The 15,813-nt window shown below is 42.9% G+C and overlaps 1 protein-coding gene across 1 annotated transcript in view; it reads left to right on the top strand.

The window, feature by feature from the left end:
- The first annotated feature begins 3,856 nt into the window (after positions 1 to 3,856).
- DCHS2 (dachsous cadherin-related 2) overlaps positions 3,857 to 15,813 on the top strand; it is a 325,666-nt gene continuing 313,709 nt past the window's right edge. The window contains exon 1 of the mRNA XM_027866793.1: positions 3,857 to 5,983. Within this exon, the coding sequence (XP_027722594.1) occupies positions 3,857 to 5,983 (2,127 nt within the window). The remainder of the gene's footprint in view (positions 5,984 to 15,813) is intronic.

The raw sequence follows: 15,813 nt of genomic DNA, 5'->3' as shown, positions 1-15,813 counted from the left end.
GTTCCTACAAAATATGCACTAAGACTCATAATAAGCAAATATGCCTTCTGTAGACCAACTTAAATGTCTTGTACGTTTATGTATCACTATTTTTCTCATGCATGTAAACATTGTGATTAATAAGATTTATTTAAAAGTAGTATTGAAGTTAGACTAACTTTATGGTATGGTATGCTTTCTTAATCAATGAATACTCAATCGTATATCCTCTATATGGAGGCTGACAAAATATTTTTTACGTTAGAAAAGGGTATTCATTCTCAAAGGCTAGGAAGCCACTGCACTATCACACAATGTCTCAGCCACGGGACCAGCATTGTTCAATAAGAAAGCCACATCAGAATATTAAAGAGAGACAAAAATAACTTCACTGAATATAATTCACTGTGTTGTGAAATTCTGCTTGATTTAAATGTGTGTTCCTGATGGCAAGATTCCAGTGTTTCAAACAACCAGATAAAAACAGTTCATATTTCCACATCAGCTTTCTCACAACAATACTTTTGAGATAAAATGCATATGTATATATAAACACATACTTATATTTATACATACATATGTGTGTATGTTTTTAATAAATATAACATATATAAATATATATAAACACATATATGTGTTACATTTGGACCAGACTAGTTATTTCATAGGCATAGGGACATCTGGTGAGGAACTCTACCAATGAATACTTTTATAGATGTGAGGTTTGAACCCAAACCAGCCCTTTATCCTCTATGCCAGGCTGCAGGTCAAGTGCAAATATTATTAGTTTCATTTTACAGCTGAAGAAACTAAGGCTCAATGGATAAATTGTCTTGCCCAATGTTATAGAGCCGACAAATGCGAGAAGCAACTTCAGTTTCTAGTACTTCTGGCTCCATTATGTCAGGATGGTCACTCACAATTACATACCTTCCTTTATATTCACCATTTCTAAATTATACAACACACTTTCTTTGGTTCAACCTTTACACACAAAACAAGTTTGGTGATACCAGTATGTTACACAGGTTTTATTATTACTGGTGGATGTAATAGTCAAATACATTTTGTTTCTCTGGGCTGAATGAAAAGAAATGGCTCTCGGAAGTGATTCCTTCTCTTCCCCTCATTCACATGTATAGGAATCATTTCATAGCGATGGATAATCATTAATTCCATAAAAGATTCTCAGCCTTTGCCTGGCATCCCTATTCTAGGACACTTGTCCACAGCTCTGTTGTGAGCCCTCTTCTCTTTTCTTTCTATAGTCTCTCATTTTCTTACTTGGTGATCTCATCCCATTGTTTCAATGACTGTCTATGCAGACGATTCAGGGATCTATTTGCCTTTCCCTGATGGGTTTTCTGAGCTCCAGCCCTGCAACACCAACTCTTGGTCAGATCTGATGTCCCATTTGTCAAACTCAACGTGGCCAAAGCGGCATTCATTATCTTCCATCCAAGCCCTCTCCTCTTCTGAACTTTTCTATTAATTTAAAGTGCACTACCTTCTTTTCAGTCAGCCAGACTTGAAATTTCACCATCACCACTCCCCCCTCACACCTAATCAATTGCCATTTCTTGCAATTCTTTCTCTACAACCTCATATGTGTATATATATATATATATATACACACACATACATATACGTATATATATATATATATATATATATATCCTTCTCTCCACTCAGCCTTCATCATTTCTTACCTGCAATATTTTAATAACCCTTTCATTGGTCTCCCTCAAGTCTTTTACCATCCATTAAATCATCCACTAAATCGTCAAAGTGATTTTATTAGAGTGTGATTCATTCTGCAGGATCTTCCTATTAACCCCAAGATCAAACATAAATTCATTTGTTTGGTATTTACAACTCTTTGTAACCTGGCCCCTTTCTATCTTTCCAAGGCTTCTTAGACCTTCCTCTACTCCTGATCCAGGATCTCTGATCTAGTAGTTATTCCTAGAAGGGCACATTCCATTTCCCCTCTGTGCTTCTGCACTGGCTATTCCTCATGTCTGGAATCCTTCCCAATCCCTGACTCGAAGATTCTCTGGCTTCCTTTAAGACTTAGCTCAAATGCCTCCAAGAGACCTTTTCCTGGTCTGTTCAACTATTAGTGCCATTTACATTTCATCTACTTTTTGTCTCCTGTGTTCTGATCTATATATGTTGCCTCCTTTATTAGAATGTAAGCTTGTCGAGGGTAGAGACTGTTTCTGCTTTTTCTTTGTCTCTCCAGCGCTTAGCTCAGCCCTGGCACATAGCATGGGATTAATCCATGTTTACTGTTTGATTGATTCAATCCTTACTCTGTGGATGCCTGAAGGGACAGAGCAATGCTTCCATTCTGCTTCAGCTCAGGCTGAGCTAAGATTCTCAAAATGTATAGGTGTGTGTGTAAGGGTTATTGCTCGAAGGAAAACTTTAGCCTCAGAGAAAGGGACCCTAGCTGCTGCTTCAGTAGGGAAGTGATGCTCTCAGGATTGTATATATTTTGGGGAGCTCCAGATGCTATATATCTCCGTATATCAACACTTTAGCAATCTTGTAGCTGGTCTTGCAATGAATGAATAACAAGAGCTCACAGACTTTCTCCTTTGACATTCCTGGTGGTAGAGTGAGTGGGGGCTGCTCAGCAAGAAACTCACACATTGCTAAGTAGTAGCGCGGCATAATAAACCGTGGTTTACACCCATGTGTTTCACAGACTTCTCGGTTTTCTTGGAGGCTTTTCCCAGGAGGACCGCCCTGCCCTCCCCCCACCCTTCTCTATAATAATCCTCGCACCAGCTGTGCTGCTATTCCTTCAACTCCATCTGTCCTTCCGCTGGGGACGAGTCTATCTATCTCACCAAATGCAGAACACAAGTTTGGCTATCCAAAATGATTAGAGCCCCTAGCCCCCTCCCCCTTTCCGGAGCCAAGCGCCTTGTCTTTTCCAGGGGAGAAGGCTGCTTGCTCCCCACGGTTCTAAATCACTGCTTTGCACGCAAGGCTGCCTGCCCCAGCCCTGACCCTTCTATCCCTCGTCCAATTCTCTTGGTTCTCCCGGGGCTGTCTTCCCTCTTCCCTTCCCTGGTCTAACCCCAGCACTTTGCCTCCTACAGGGGTCTAGCGGCCAGCCACAGCAGGGGAATAGTGCCCTGCTGCAGTGCCGAAGCTCTCTGGGTTGGAGTTTGCCCTTGTCTGAGCGAAGTCACATGGTGAGGAGGGGTAGACGGCAGAGGAGGGGGCGCGGCGCTCTTCGCTCTCCTTGCTGCGGAGGAGAGACGCCGCTCTGCGAGCAGGAGCAGCAGAAGCAGCCGCAGGCACTGCTTGGGAGCTGTCCCTCCCCGCCCACCAACCCTTCACTCACACACTTGTTATTCACCGCCACCAACTTTCTCCCTCCCTTCCTCTTTCTCCTCCTCTTTCTCCTCCTCCTCTCCCTCCCCGAGTGTGCGCGCGGCTAAAATGATTTCCTCCTTTTCTGGCAAAAGAAATAATGCACCTGACTTTACCAGGGGGAAACAACCAGCGAAGCAGAGCAAGGAACAGATGTAAAAGGAATAACGGCAGAGGGAGAAACCGAGATGAGACCGATCTAAGAAAATCCAGGGGATGAAGCCGGAGAGGAGGGCAGAGGCGGCAGCAGCAGAAGCAGCAGCTTTCTAGTCTTTCATATGCTCTAGGCAGAGGAAGACTTTGCCAGTTGCAAAGTGCAGCCCTGAGAACTCAGAACTGCTGTTTGTCTATTTGCTAAACAAACTCTTTCTTCCTTGACTGAAACGCCGGCTCCCTGTAGAAGCACTTGGCTCTTCCTAACAGCTACGAAGATAAAACAGCAGTTTTCCAAAGAGCGGATGAACTGAGGTGAGCAGAGGAGGAAGAAATGAACCCCCCCGGGAGAAGGAGGTGCAAGGCGCTGCAGCAGCAGGAAATCCCGACTAGGCAACGCCTGATGTTCCCCAGGAGAAGGGAGACGTGCCGAGGATTGCAATGGGATGCTCTGGCTAGGGAGCAGCTCCCGCTCCGTGCCGAGAGAGGAAGCCAGAAGCGGAGACGCGGCTGCAGAGGTGGACAGCTTTGCACTCTGGCTACCCGGCTGCGCTACCTGCTGGGGCTTTTCCTCCACATGTGGCTGTGGACTGCCTCCGGCTCGTCCGCTCAGGTGTACAACCTCAGCCTAGCGGTGGACGAGGGGCTCCCCCCGGATACTCTGGTTGGGGATATCCGTGCCGGGCTGCCCGGTGAGCAGCAGGGGGTGGGAGACGGCTTCTTCCTGTCTGAGGACTCGGGCGACTCCCCGCTGCTGGACGACTTTCACGTGGACACAGACACGGGCATCATCCGCACGGCACGGAGCCTGGACCGTGAGTGGCGGGACCGCTACAGCTTCGTGGCGGCCACGCTGCTGGGCGCCGTGGTGCAGGTGGAGATTACAGTAAACGACGTGAACGATCACTCACCCCGTTTTCCGAGTGACTCCCTGCAACTAGACATCTCCGAGCTCAGCCCCCCGGGCACAGCATTCCGCCTGCCCGGGGCCCGGGACCCAGACGCCGGGCTTTTTAGCACCCAAGGTTACACCCTGCTGCAGCCTCCCGAACTCACCAACAACACCGAGGGACACTTCTTCCAGCTGCGCTACGGAGGCCCGGGGCAGCAGATTTCCTCGTCGGGCTCCTCCTCTTCTTCCTCCTCACCCCTGGAGCCTCTGGACCTCGTACTGGTGCGGCGTCTGGACCGTGAGGCTGCCTCTGCTCACAAACTGATGATAGAGGCATGGGACGGTGGCAGCCCTCGCCTCACTGGCCGCCTGCAAGTGGAGGTACGCGTACTGGACGAGAACGACAACCCGCCGGTCTTTAACCAGAGTGAATACCGGGCCACTGTGCCCGAAGACGCCCCGCCGGGCACCGCGGTCTGTCGGGTGCATGCCACAGACCTCGACTTGGGGCCCAATGGAGAAGTGCGCTACAGCCTCCGCGCCAGGCAGCCTTCCGCGGGCGGGTTCGACAGCGACGGGGCTTACTTCTCTGTGGAGGAGCTGAGTGGCTTGGTGCGAGTGCGCCGGCCGCTGGACAGAGAGTCCCAGTCCTGGCACCAGCTGGTTGTGGAAGCCCGGGACGGAGGCGCGGAACCTGAGGCCGCCAGCGCTCTGGTATCCATTGCAGTGCTGGATGTGAACGACAACCGGCCCACTATACACTTGCTCTTTCTAACTGAAGGCGGCGGAGCTCAGGTGTCAGAGGGCGCCAGGCGCGGGGATTATGTAGCCCGCGTCTCCGTGTCCGATCTGGATGGGGACCCTGAGGAGAAGGAAGCCACCGAGGTTGTAGTGGGTAGAGAAGGTGGCAGCGCAGGCATCACACTGTCTTTGGAGGGCGGCGTGGGCTCCTTCGCTCTGCACCCGGGAGGCTCCCGGGATGTGTTCTTCCTCTGCGTGGAGGGGTCCCTAGACAGGGAGAGCCGCAGCCAGTATGAGCTGCTACTGGTGGCCACAGACTCAGGGTCCCCGCCCCTTAGCACCCAGGAGATCCTCTTGCTTAGGGTCACCGACGTCAACGACCAGGTACCCCATTTCAGTCAAGAGCACTATTATGCCTCCGTGTCTGAGGCCGCGGCGCCCGGCACTGCAGTGCTCCGTCTCAGCGCAACTGACGGAGACGAGCCAGGCACTGACCAGGCCAGGGTGCGCTATGTGCTAACCCAGGTCCAGCCCCCGAATGACTGCAGCCCTGAAGAAGCAGCGCTTGGAGCGAGATGCCCTTCTCTGGCCTTTGCTGTGGACCCAGAGAGCGGAGTGATAAGCACTACCCGGACCTTGGACCGGGAGGTCCAGGAGGCTGTGGGGCTGCAAGTGGTGGCTCAGGACCTCGGCCAGCCTCCTCTCTCTTCCACCTGCTGGGTGAGTGTGACTGTGGAGGATGTGAACGACAACGAGCCGGTCTTCCAGCGACAGGTGTACAATGCCAGCATAGCTGAACATGCCCCTTCCGGGCACTGTTTTCTGCAGGTGAGGGCAGGGGGTATCTGGAGACCCATGGTGGGAAGGCCAGGGGAGGTTTTCAAAGACTGGAAGGGAAAGAGATCCTTAGTAGTATAGTGGAAATTTAAATGACCTAAAAACCAAAAGAAGACCTAAGTTCCTCTTTGACTGGAGGGAAATCAATGAACTTCTCCGGCTTTTGAGTTAATTCAATCTGTAAAAATCACAGGCTTGACTGTAGTATTGGGGAAAAGAGCAATGGGCCAGGAATCAGAAAAGCTGCATTCAGTTCTCTACATCTGTGTGACCTTGGGCAAGTTACTTCACTTATATGGGCCTCAGTTTCCCCAAAGGAGGTTGAATTAGATAAACTCTAAAGTCTCTTCCAGTTCTAAAGTTTTAGGATCTGGAAGCAGTTACTCTGTTGGTTGAAGGATTTTTTCCCCTTTATTCTATGGCTATTCACTCAAACTAGTTTGAGCAAACAAGACAAATAAAATCTGCTGAATCCAAGTGATCACTGGGATACCCAGTAGTGCCTCATTTATTTGGGCACCATTGGGGAATTAAGTATTGAATGTGTATTTTCTAGGTAACTGATGCTTTATCCCTTTAAGCTCTCAATTAAAAAAATATTTGAGTGAAACTCTTTCTGGAGTATTTCACTCTTCCCTGTCTTCTTAAGGCGAGAAATACCGAAACTAACAACTAACAACTTTTCTTGATGATTCAGGCCCATCATTATGAACATCATTTGTTCTATTGAAATGCCCTTAGGGGATATAGGGCTGCACACTACTGCTGTGCTTTTAAAAATTCTCTTATTTTCTTTTTATAGTTATTTTTTCTTTTCCTTTCTCAAATTCAAGCTGTCAGCATGATGACAGCTGTCATTTCCAGCTGTACACACCCCTTTTCATTACTTCTAATTTAGCCTGAGCAGGGAAACCTGCTCTATCAATGGGATCATTAGAACTAGGAGCAGAGTCAAAGTAAACAAGGCGTGAGGAGCCCTCTTATGTATGAGCTACATACATAAAGATACCCCTTTATGCATACTTTTTTTTGGTTCCCCATCTGTGTCCCAGACAGCTAGAAGTTGACAAATAAGGGACTTAAGCAGAGTGAAGTGTCAATGTATTTTGCAAAGTGGTTTAATGACCAGTTCTGTGAATGTGCAATTGTCTTTATTCTTTTAAAATACTAAATGCAGCAACATTCTTTACTCTTTTTATTCTTCCCCATTCGAAAGCTATTTGTTTTAGGGATATACTGTTCCCAGAGGTGACTTTTAAGGGTCATTTAAGGCATCTTCTAACTCAAAGATCATAGACCATCATCAGATGGACATGACCTGAGGAAATAGAGGCCCAAAGAGATGAAATTACTTGTGTAAAGTCATTTGGATGAGTATCAGAGCCAGGATTTGAATGCAGGTCCTCACTCTAAATCTAAGGCTCTTTCTACTTAGAACTGGTACCAGGTAACCGTGATTCCTTGGTGTGTTTTTTTTTAACATTAATTAATCACCTGAGGATATTGTTTTTGTTCAGTTGTTTCAGTCAGGTCTGACTCTTTGTGACCCCATTTGGAGTTTTCTTGGCAACGACACTTGGAATGGTTTGTGATTTCCTTCTCCAGCTCATTTTACAGATGAGGAACTGAGGCAAAAGTTAAATGACTTGCCCAGGGTCATACAACTAGTAAGTGTCTGAGGCTGGATTTGAACTCAGAAGATGAGTCTTCCTGAACCCTAGCCTAGTGGTCTATCCACTGTGCCACCTAGTTGCTCTTGGTGTGAATTAATATAGCTTGGTTCTTCTGCTCCATTGGACAGATAAAGAATCGGACTTAGAATCAGACATTTTGATTAGAACTTGTTTGATCTTCAGCATTTTATGCTCTATGCAAGGTTCTTCAAGAAGTCCTATGGGGACTCAAGGATGGGACTTTAAAGCATGTAGTTCTCCACCAATAATTATTAAGTAAATCTTCATAAAGGAGATAGGAGGGGCTGTGATGGGCACCAGTAGCTCCAAGTTCAGCACATAGGAAACATGGAAGTCCCTACTTCCTAGGTGAGCCCAGGTCATGGTGTAGTTTGTTTGAAATCAGTGCTTCACTGACTGAAGCTGAGGTTTCTGGAGCCCTGACTCTATGACCATAAGGGGATGCACCTTCAACTACTTTTATGGGCACCTCCACCTTTTTCTCCTTTGAGTCATGGAACTCAAGGCAGTGTGTCATGGTAAAGCACTAGACCAGGAGGTAGGGGAGATGCCACCCTACTGTTAGCCATATAACCTTTCTTAATCTCTGTTTCTTCATGTGTAAAATGGGGCTATGGATGTCTGCCCCACCTCCCTCACAGGGAGGCTAAACTAATCACTGTCCAGGTACTTTGACAATTAGAGAGTGATTCAGAAATCCAAGGAACTATCAAAAAGTTAAAAAAAAAAGTAGTTTGCACTCTGGAGCACTGACCTTTTTTTCTTTCCTAGCCCAGTGCTAGGCACATAGGAGGGACTCAGTAAATCCTTGTTGGTTAGTAGGGGTAGAGCCAGATCACACCTGAAGTTTCTTTCAACTTGAGGATTCTGTGATTATAGGATTGATTTGGAAAATTTTGTGGGCTTTGTGTCTGGTGGAGAGGTGTGAGCTTCCTTTTATTGCAGGTAGAGACTGTCAGTTTTTTACCTTGTGTTTATTTTTCTTTTGAAAATTAATTTTTTTCAAGAGCAAAACTTAATTTTCTTTCTCTTCTCCCTACAGTTTTCCTCCAGATGAAAACCAAAAATATGCATAGCTAAACAAAACAAATTGCTGCACTGGTTCTGTTCAAAAAATAGATGCCTAATTCTAAACCTGAGCCCATCACCTCTCTGTTAGGAGGGGAAGCTTGTGCTTCAAATAAGCTGTCAAATTAGATTTTATAAGGAGAGGGAGCATGGAATAATAGAAAGGCTGGCCTTGGAAAACTTGGGCTTAAGTCTCTTCTCCTCCACTACCAGTTGTGGGATCATGGGCAAGTGACTTAACTTCTCAGTGCCCCAGGCAACTTTCTATGATTCTAAAATATAGATGAGAGCCTGCAAGAATCTCCCTAATGATGAAATCATAGATTAAGGGCCCCAATGCCCCCCTAAAAAGTTCAGGATTGAATTAAAGAAGACTTCTCTCCCAAGAGCACCTAAGCAATGGCTTTTAAAACATTAAATTTCATTTTTTTCAATAACAAGCATTAATTTTCTCTCCTTCCCACCTTCCCCTATGCAAATAGGGGAAAAAAGAGAAAAAACAAAACATTTTTAACAAATATGCACAAAATCAAGTAAAACAAATATCTATGTTGGCCATGTACAAGAAAATGTATTACTTACTTTGCATTTTATGTCTCTTTCCTCTCTGTTAGGAGGTGGGTACCATTCTGTATCACTGGCCCTCTAGAATCATGGTTGGTCATTGGTATTGATCAAAGGTATTTTGCCTTTTAAAATTGTTCATTTTTATAATGGTGTTATTATACACATTGTTCTCCTGGTTCTGTTCAATTCAGATAGCATCAGTTGATAATATCATCCCAGATATCTCTAAAACTTTCCCTTTTGTCATTTAGTATGATGATAGTATTCCAATTGCTGGGAATCCCCTTAGTTTCAGTCTTTTGATACCACAAAAAGAGTATATATAATTATTTTTGTACTAATGTGTCCTTTTCTTCTTTCTTTGATCTGAGTGATATCTTTTAAAACCTACTAACTTGTGGAATGAGTAGAGCTGGTAATCTGGGCCCAGAGAATATTTATTATTTTACCTCTTTTGAGATATGGAAAACAAGAAATACCATTCAAAACTGGACTTAGTAGGAAGTCCCCTGGAGGACAAAGGTCTTAGTAACAGTCAGCCAGTTTCTGCTAGAGCCTCGTCCAGGGATGGGGAACCTGAAGCCTTGAGGCCATATGTGGCCTTGAGACTGCAGTTTCCCCACCCTTGCTCTAGACTATGGAAATGCATTTTCTAGGATTTCTATAAGTGAAAAGAGGGCATATAAATTTAGAAATAATACCCCAAGGGAAGGCAATTAATTAAAGATGTCAAAATAAATTATTCTTCATCCAAAATTAGGCGACTCCAAACTTTCTAAATTCTGCTATCTAGCTGTGGTCTACCACTGCCCATCCTAATTTTCCTTAATCCAGAAAGCTTTGGTTCCCTCTTGACCAGGGTCATGCAGTGGAAAGAACAGTGAATTTGGAGTAAGGAGTTACGGTTTCAGATCCCACTCCTTTCACTTCCTACCTGTTTGACCTTGACCAATTTATTCAGCCTTTCAAGGCCTCTTCTGTTAAAGGAAAGTTGGACTAAATGCCTCTTGAGGTCCCTTATATTATAGTTCCAAGTGAAAATGGTATCTTCCTTCATAAAATAGTTTTGTGATTCACTTGATGTATGTAGGCTGGATTGAACCTGTTCTGTCCTTTCAGGATGACTGAACCAACGAGGAAAATTATCTTATTGAATGATTGGGTTTTGGGAGGTCCACACATATGACTAAGTAATTGCTTGGCTAGTCACGTGTACAAGGATGATAATGTACTGAATGGTTCCTATTAGCTGAAAAAAAAGTAGGCTACTTGAGCCTGAAGCACAAAAGACCATCCCTTTCCTAATAGAACTGGAAGTCCAAGATAGCCACATCAAATTACTTGTCTAAGGCAATTCAGAAAAGTGTCCTTTTGACTAGTCTGAGATTCAGGAATCCACACCTTAAAATAATCGTTTAAGTTTCAACCCCAGTTCCACAGGGAAGTTGATACAAAGGAACAGCCAGTTTGACATCTCCCCCGAAATGAGTGGAGTTTGGTGTAGAAACTTTGCCTTTCTTTGTAACTCTGAGGAATGCTTTCTGATGTCCCTGGTAATGTAATATTCAGATTGTTTTAGTATGATAGGAAGATGAGCTGGATGAGCCATTTGTCATTGTAATGCCTATCTTTTGTTAATCGCCTTCATCTTCAAGAGAAAGTAGATGTGTTCAATCTGATTTAAGATCATTAAGCACCCTGCTGCAGCTCTACCAGCTTATGTTACTGGGTCCTACTGGAGGACAGTGCAGAATTCTTGTCAAAAGTGTGAAAGTCATTGTCAGCATAGGCAGGTAAGAGAGGCTTTCATGAAAGAGGTGGCATAGCATGCTAGGAACTGTTTTAGAAGAATTTTATAAAAATAATTTTTATAAAAATAAAAGGCTTAAAGTAAACAGTCCTTGCTCTGGAGGAACTAATATTCTTCTGGCTGTGGGAGGGGGGAAGGAGAAACACAGAAATGCATTATGCACATTTGCTGTGTGCACAATAAATGAATATGAAATCTATACAAGGTAAAAAAAAATACAGAGTAATACTCTGCGGTTTGTCCTTTTTTCTTGAAGAGGACCATGACTTGTGAATGAATTGGATCAGGACAACTGGAGATGGCCCAGAAAAAGTAATATGGGAGAAGAGGAAAGCAATGACTGTGCTATGGAGGGAGCATCCAGAAAGGCCTCTTGTAGGAGGTGGTATTTGAGCTGAACCTTGAGGGAAGTTAAGGGGATACCAAGATGAAAGATGAGGAGAAAGTGTATTCTAGGCATGGGGGAGAGCCTTTGCAAAAGTGTGGAGGTAGAAGATCAGAATGTGATGCAGGAGAAACAGTGAGTAGGTCACTTGGGCTGGACCTTAACGAGTGGATAAGGACTCAATAGGCAAAGAGGGAGGGGTGACACTCTAGGAATGTGAAACTGTCAGCAAAGGGATAGAGGTGGGATAGCACAGTTGTATTCTAGGAGAGAGTAATCTAATTTGGATAGAGTTTAGGATAGGGTGAAGAAAGTGATGTGAAGTAGGACTGGCAAGGAGGGAAATGTTAAGTGGTGAAAGGCTTTGAATGCCAAATGAAAGAGTTTGGACTTTGATTCATAGCAATGGGAAACCATTGCCATCAACAATTAATAATATGCCTAGATAATTATTTAACAGTGTAAAGATTTTGACAGTAGTTTGAAGGGATGGGTTGGAGCAAAGAGAGAGAAGAGCAAGAAGAACCCATCAGGAATCTCTTGTAGTAGTCCAGATATGTGGCAATGAAGGTCTATATGTGGTGGTTATGGGTAAAGAAAGAAAGATGATTTCAAGAGATGTTCCCTTTTGTCACAGTTCCATTTTCTATAACTAAATTGTGTTTTTTGATATATTAAATTGCAGTAGCATTAATTTTGTTACTTTGCTACTTTCACTCTGCTACCAAACCTGGAATTTAACCTGTGGATGCCACCTCCTGCATTTTACTCAGAACTATTCAGAAGCAAGGCCAGGAAATTTTTTTTTTCTCATGAGCTATAAAACTGTCTATTCTAGAAAGCAGTCATTTATCAAACCTCCAAACCTTAGCTCCATATTTTATCCATTTGAAAATTTCTCCCAATATGCATGGATAATTGAAGCTTCCTTTTATGACTGCTTGGCTTAATTTTTCAGCATTCTTAGTCTTGCTTAACATTTCAAGCTCAGTCTTACTACCTTGGCCAAATGATCTGTAGTATAGCTCTACTACTACATTTTCCTGATTTTGTCATGGAATTTCCTTCCACAAAGATGCTGGAATGTTTCACCAGTGGGCTAAGATTTTGCTATTTTGCAATTTATGTGGTCTGGTCCCTCTTCTGTCTGATCATCACACTGCTTATAGGATTGCAACCCAGTGTATGATTGGTTATGAACCTTCCGTTTCAGTCTTAGAAGCCAGATGTTTCCCCAGGAATTTGGGGAGACTGTGTCTTGTACTCTTTCATAATAATCAATTTTTAATTTAAGTACTTTTGTTACTAGAGGTCATTTAGTTCAATCCCTTGATTTTATAAATGAGAAAACAGACATATAGAGATAAAGTGCCTTGACCAATGTCACACAGAGACTCAGTAGCAATTTCAGACTGAGGCTCTCTAACTCCAAATCTGGCCCTCTTTCCTCTATACCATGCTGCTTCTCATGCTGCCTTTGATGTGGCCTTCTGACTCAGGTGGAGCCTGTTATTATTGGGCAGGAAATACTCACCACTAAAGGTTTCCCCAATCTTGATGAATTTAAGAACCATTCCCTCTTATCCATGCATTGACTTTGGAGTTCCTTAAAGGAAATTCACCAAGTGGAAATCTGATTCTATGGAAATAATATATGTTAACATTCCCTTTTGTGAGCCTCAACTGAGGTAATGCAGGTAAAGCCCTCTGGAAACTTTGAAACTCTATAAAGTGCCAACTATCATCATCATCATCATCATCATCATCACCACCACCACCACCTTGTCTTTTTTCAAAGAAGTTCAGATAAAAATAGTCCTGGGACAAGTCCCTGCCCTGCAACTATTCTTTTATATTTAATGTCCTGGAGACTATTGCATTATAGATATTTATTTTATTTGTAGGATTATTATTTGTAGATAAAATAACTGCTTTTAAAAACTGAATAACAATATTGAGATGCAAGCTTATCTTCTTTTTTTTAAAGTATCCAGTTATTTTTAACATTCATTTAAAAAAATTCAAGTTCCAAATTCTATCTCTCCCTCTACTCTCTCCCCCACTCACTGAGAAGGCAAGCAATATCATATCAATTATATGAATGAAACCACATAAAACGTATTTCCATATTAGCCATGTAGCAAAAAAAAAAGTGAAAAAAAGTATACTTCAGAGTTCATCAGTTTTTTCTCTGAAGGTGAATATATACATAAACACACACACTCTCTCTTTCCACTAGTTCCTTCCTTAGCAGCTTATAAACATGCTCAGGTTTTCATTATCCTAAAAAATAAAACCAAAAAATCTCATGTTTTCCCCTTCACCTTCTACCCATCAAGGTACTTGTTTGAACTCTTTTCTCCTTTTCATTGCTTAACTACTTGAAAATGAAAATCCTAAATCAGTGTTTGCACCTCTTTCTCATCCACTCGTTGAATCCCTCACAGTTGAGCTTCTTTCTCCACTATAGGAACTGCTTTCTCAAAGGTCATTAATCACCTCCTTAGTCTCAGTCTTCATCCTTCTTGATCCCTCTCCAGTAGTTGCCGCAGTTGAAGACTTCTGCTTGAGACTCTTTTTTTGTTCTTTCTGTCACTACACTCTTGGTTCATTTCCTACTTCCTTGCTCATTCTCTGTCTTCTTCACTGGCTCTTCTTTTTGACTTCTTAAAGTAGGTATTTGTCAAAGTTCTCTCTCTCTCTCTCTCATTTCAGTAGAACTCATGTCTATAACTGTCACACACAGACTTAATTGAAGAATTATTAAATGACTACTAATTACAAAAAATATACTGGGGATACAAAGATGGAAAAATCAAACAGACTTTGCCATGAAAGAGTTTATAAGCTTACATTCAAATGCTAGATGGAGGTGCTATATACAATGTGGGATGTGATAAGGATAAAAGTTACAAAGTGCTGGTAGAGAATTTGAAGAAGGAAGAACTTACTTTCTGCTAAGGGAGTTTAAAGAAATGAGCCTTCACGGGAGAGGAGGCGCTTGATTTGGGCCTTGAAGGAAGAGAAGGATTTTAATAGGTGGAAACTGTGCTCTCTAGGCATGAGCAAAGCCTGTCTGAATTCACCTAGGCAGGAGAGTGTTGGATAAGATTAGGGAATAGCTTGTTTGGTTGAACACAGAGTAAATGAAACGGAGTTTATGAAGTTAAAGTTGGAAAAAGGTGGTTTGGAACCTAATTGTGGAACTCCTTAGAGATCAGGGCAAGGATTTTGTATTTTATCTTATGAGATAAAAGGCAAGAGGGAGCCACTGAAGATTTTTTTCAACAGGGAAGTGGCATGGCCATATTGGTGAGTGGATTCTTCTCCAATTCTGACATATCTCCTGAGCTACAGGCTCACATTTCTAATTGTCTTGATGGATATTTTTCTCTGAATGTCTTAGTGCCAATTTACACTTATCATGTCCCAAACAGACAAGCTTTCTCCCCAGACTGATTCCTCCTTTTGATTTCCTTTCCTTTTCAATATTATCCATTACCCAATCAACCATACCTGAAATTTTAGTGTTGTGATCTTTGCCTGTGATCTTCCTCAGTTGCCAAAGTCCTCCATGCTATATTTTAAATCTATTATCTCCTTTCTAATTCCTCTGCCACCATCTTAATACAGATTCTTATTATCATTTAATCTCTTTAGGACTCAGTTTACTCATCTGTAAAATTAGTGAGATGTACTAGATGAACCTCAAAGATCCTTTCAGCTCTAGAACCTACTGAGATATTGAGCTATTTCTGGAATACTACAAGAGCCTTCTGCAGTAATTGGTTTCTGCTCCCACTGTCAGATTCATATCTTTTCCTTAAAAAGCTTCCTAATGCATACTGAATAAAGTGCAGATTCCTTAGTCTGGCATTCAACCCCTCCATAGCCTAGAGTCTCCCTGCCATTCTAGCATACTTGTTACTTTCTTCTTTGTATACAGCTCATTCATCTAGCTAGACTGCTTACTATCCCATTGTACATCTTTATTGTTTTCTCACCTCTGTGCCTTTGGTGACCATTACATGAAATAATACATTTGCCTACTGTTACACTTTTTGGAATCCTGCCTATCCTTGATCCTGCTCAAATGACATCTCCTTCATGAAGTCTTTGATTTCCCCAAATTGGCAACAATTTTTCTTTCCTTCAACCTCACTTAGTATTTGGTATCTGATTTTTTAAATCAATATTTATCAATTTTCCGTATTTTCTCTAACTTATTAGCATAGAGCAGCATGGAATAGCCTCTGATAATCTTCTCAGTTTCTTTTGTATTAACTGTCATTTTCCT

This window comes from Vombatus ursinus, unplaced genomic scaffold, assembly GCF_900497805.2.
Source record: "Vombatus ursinus unplaced genomic scaffold, bare-nosed wombat genome assembly UNPS02014784.1, whole genome shotgun sequence".
NCBI lineage: Eukaryota > Metazoa > Chordata > Mammalia > Diprotodontia > Vombatidae > Vombatus > Vombatus ursinus.
This window is presented reverse-complemented; position numbering and strand designations above follow the sequence as displayed.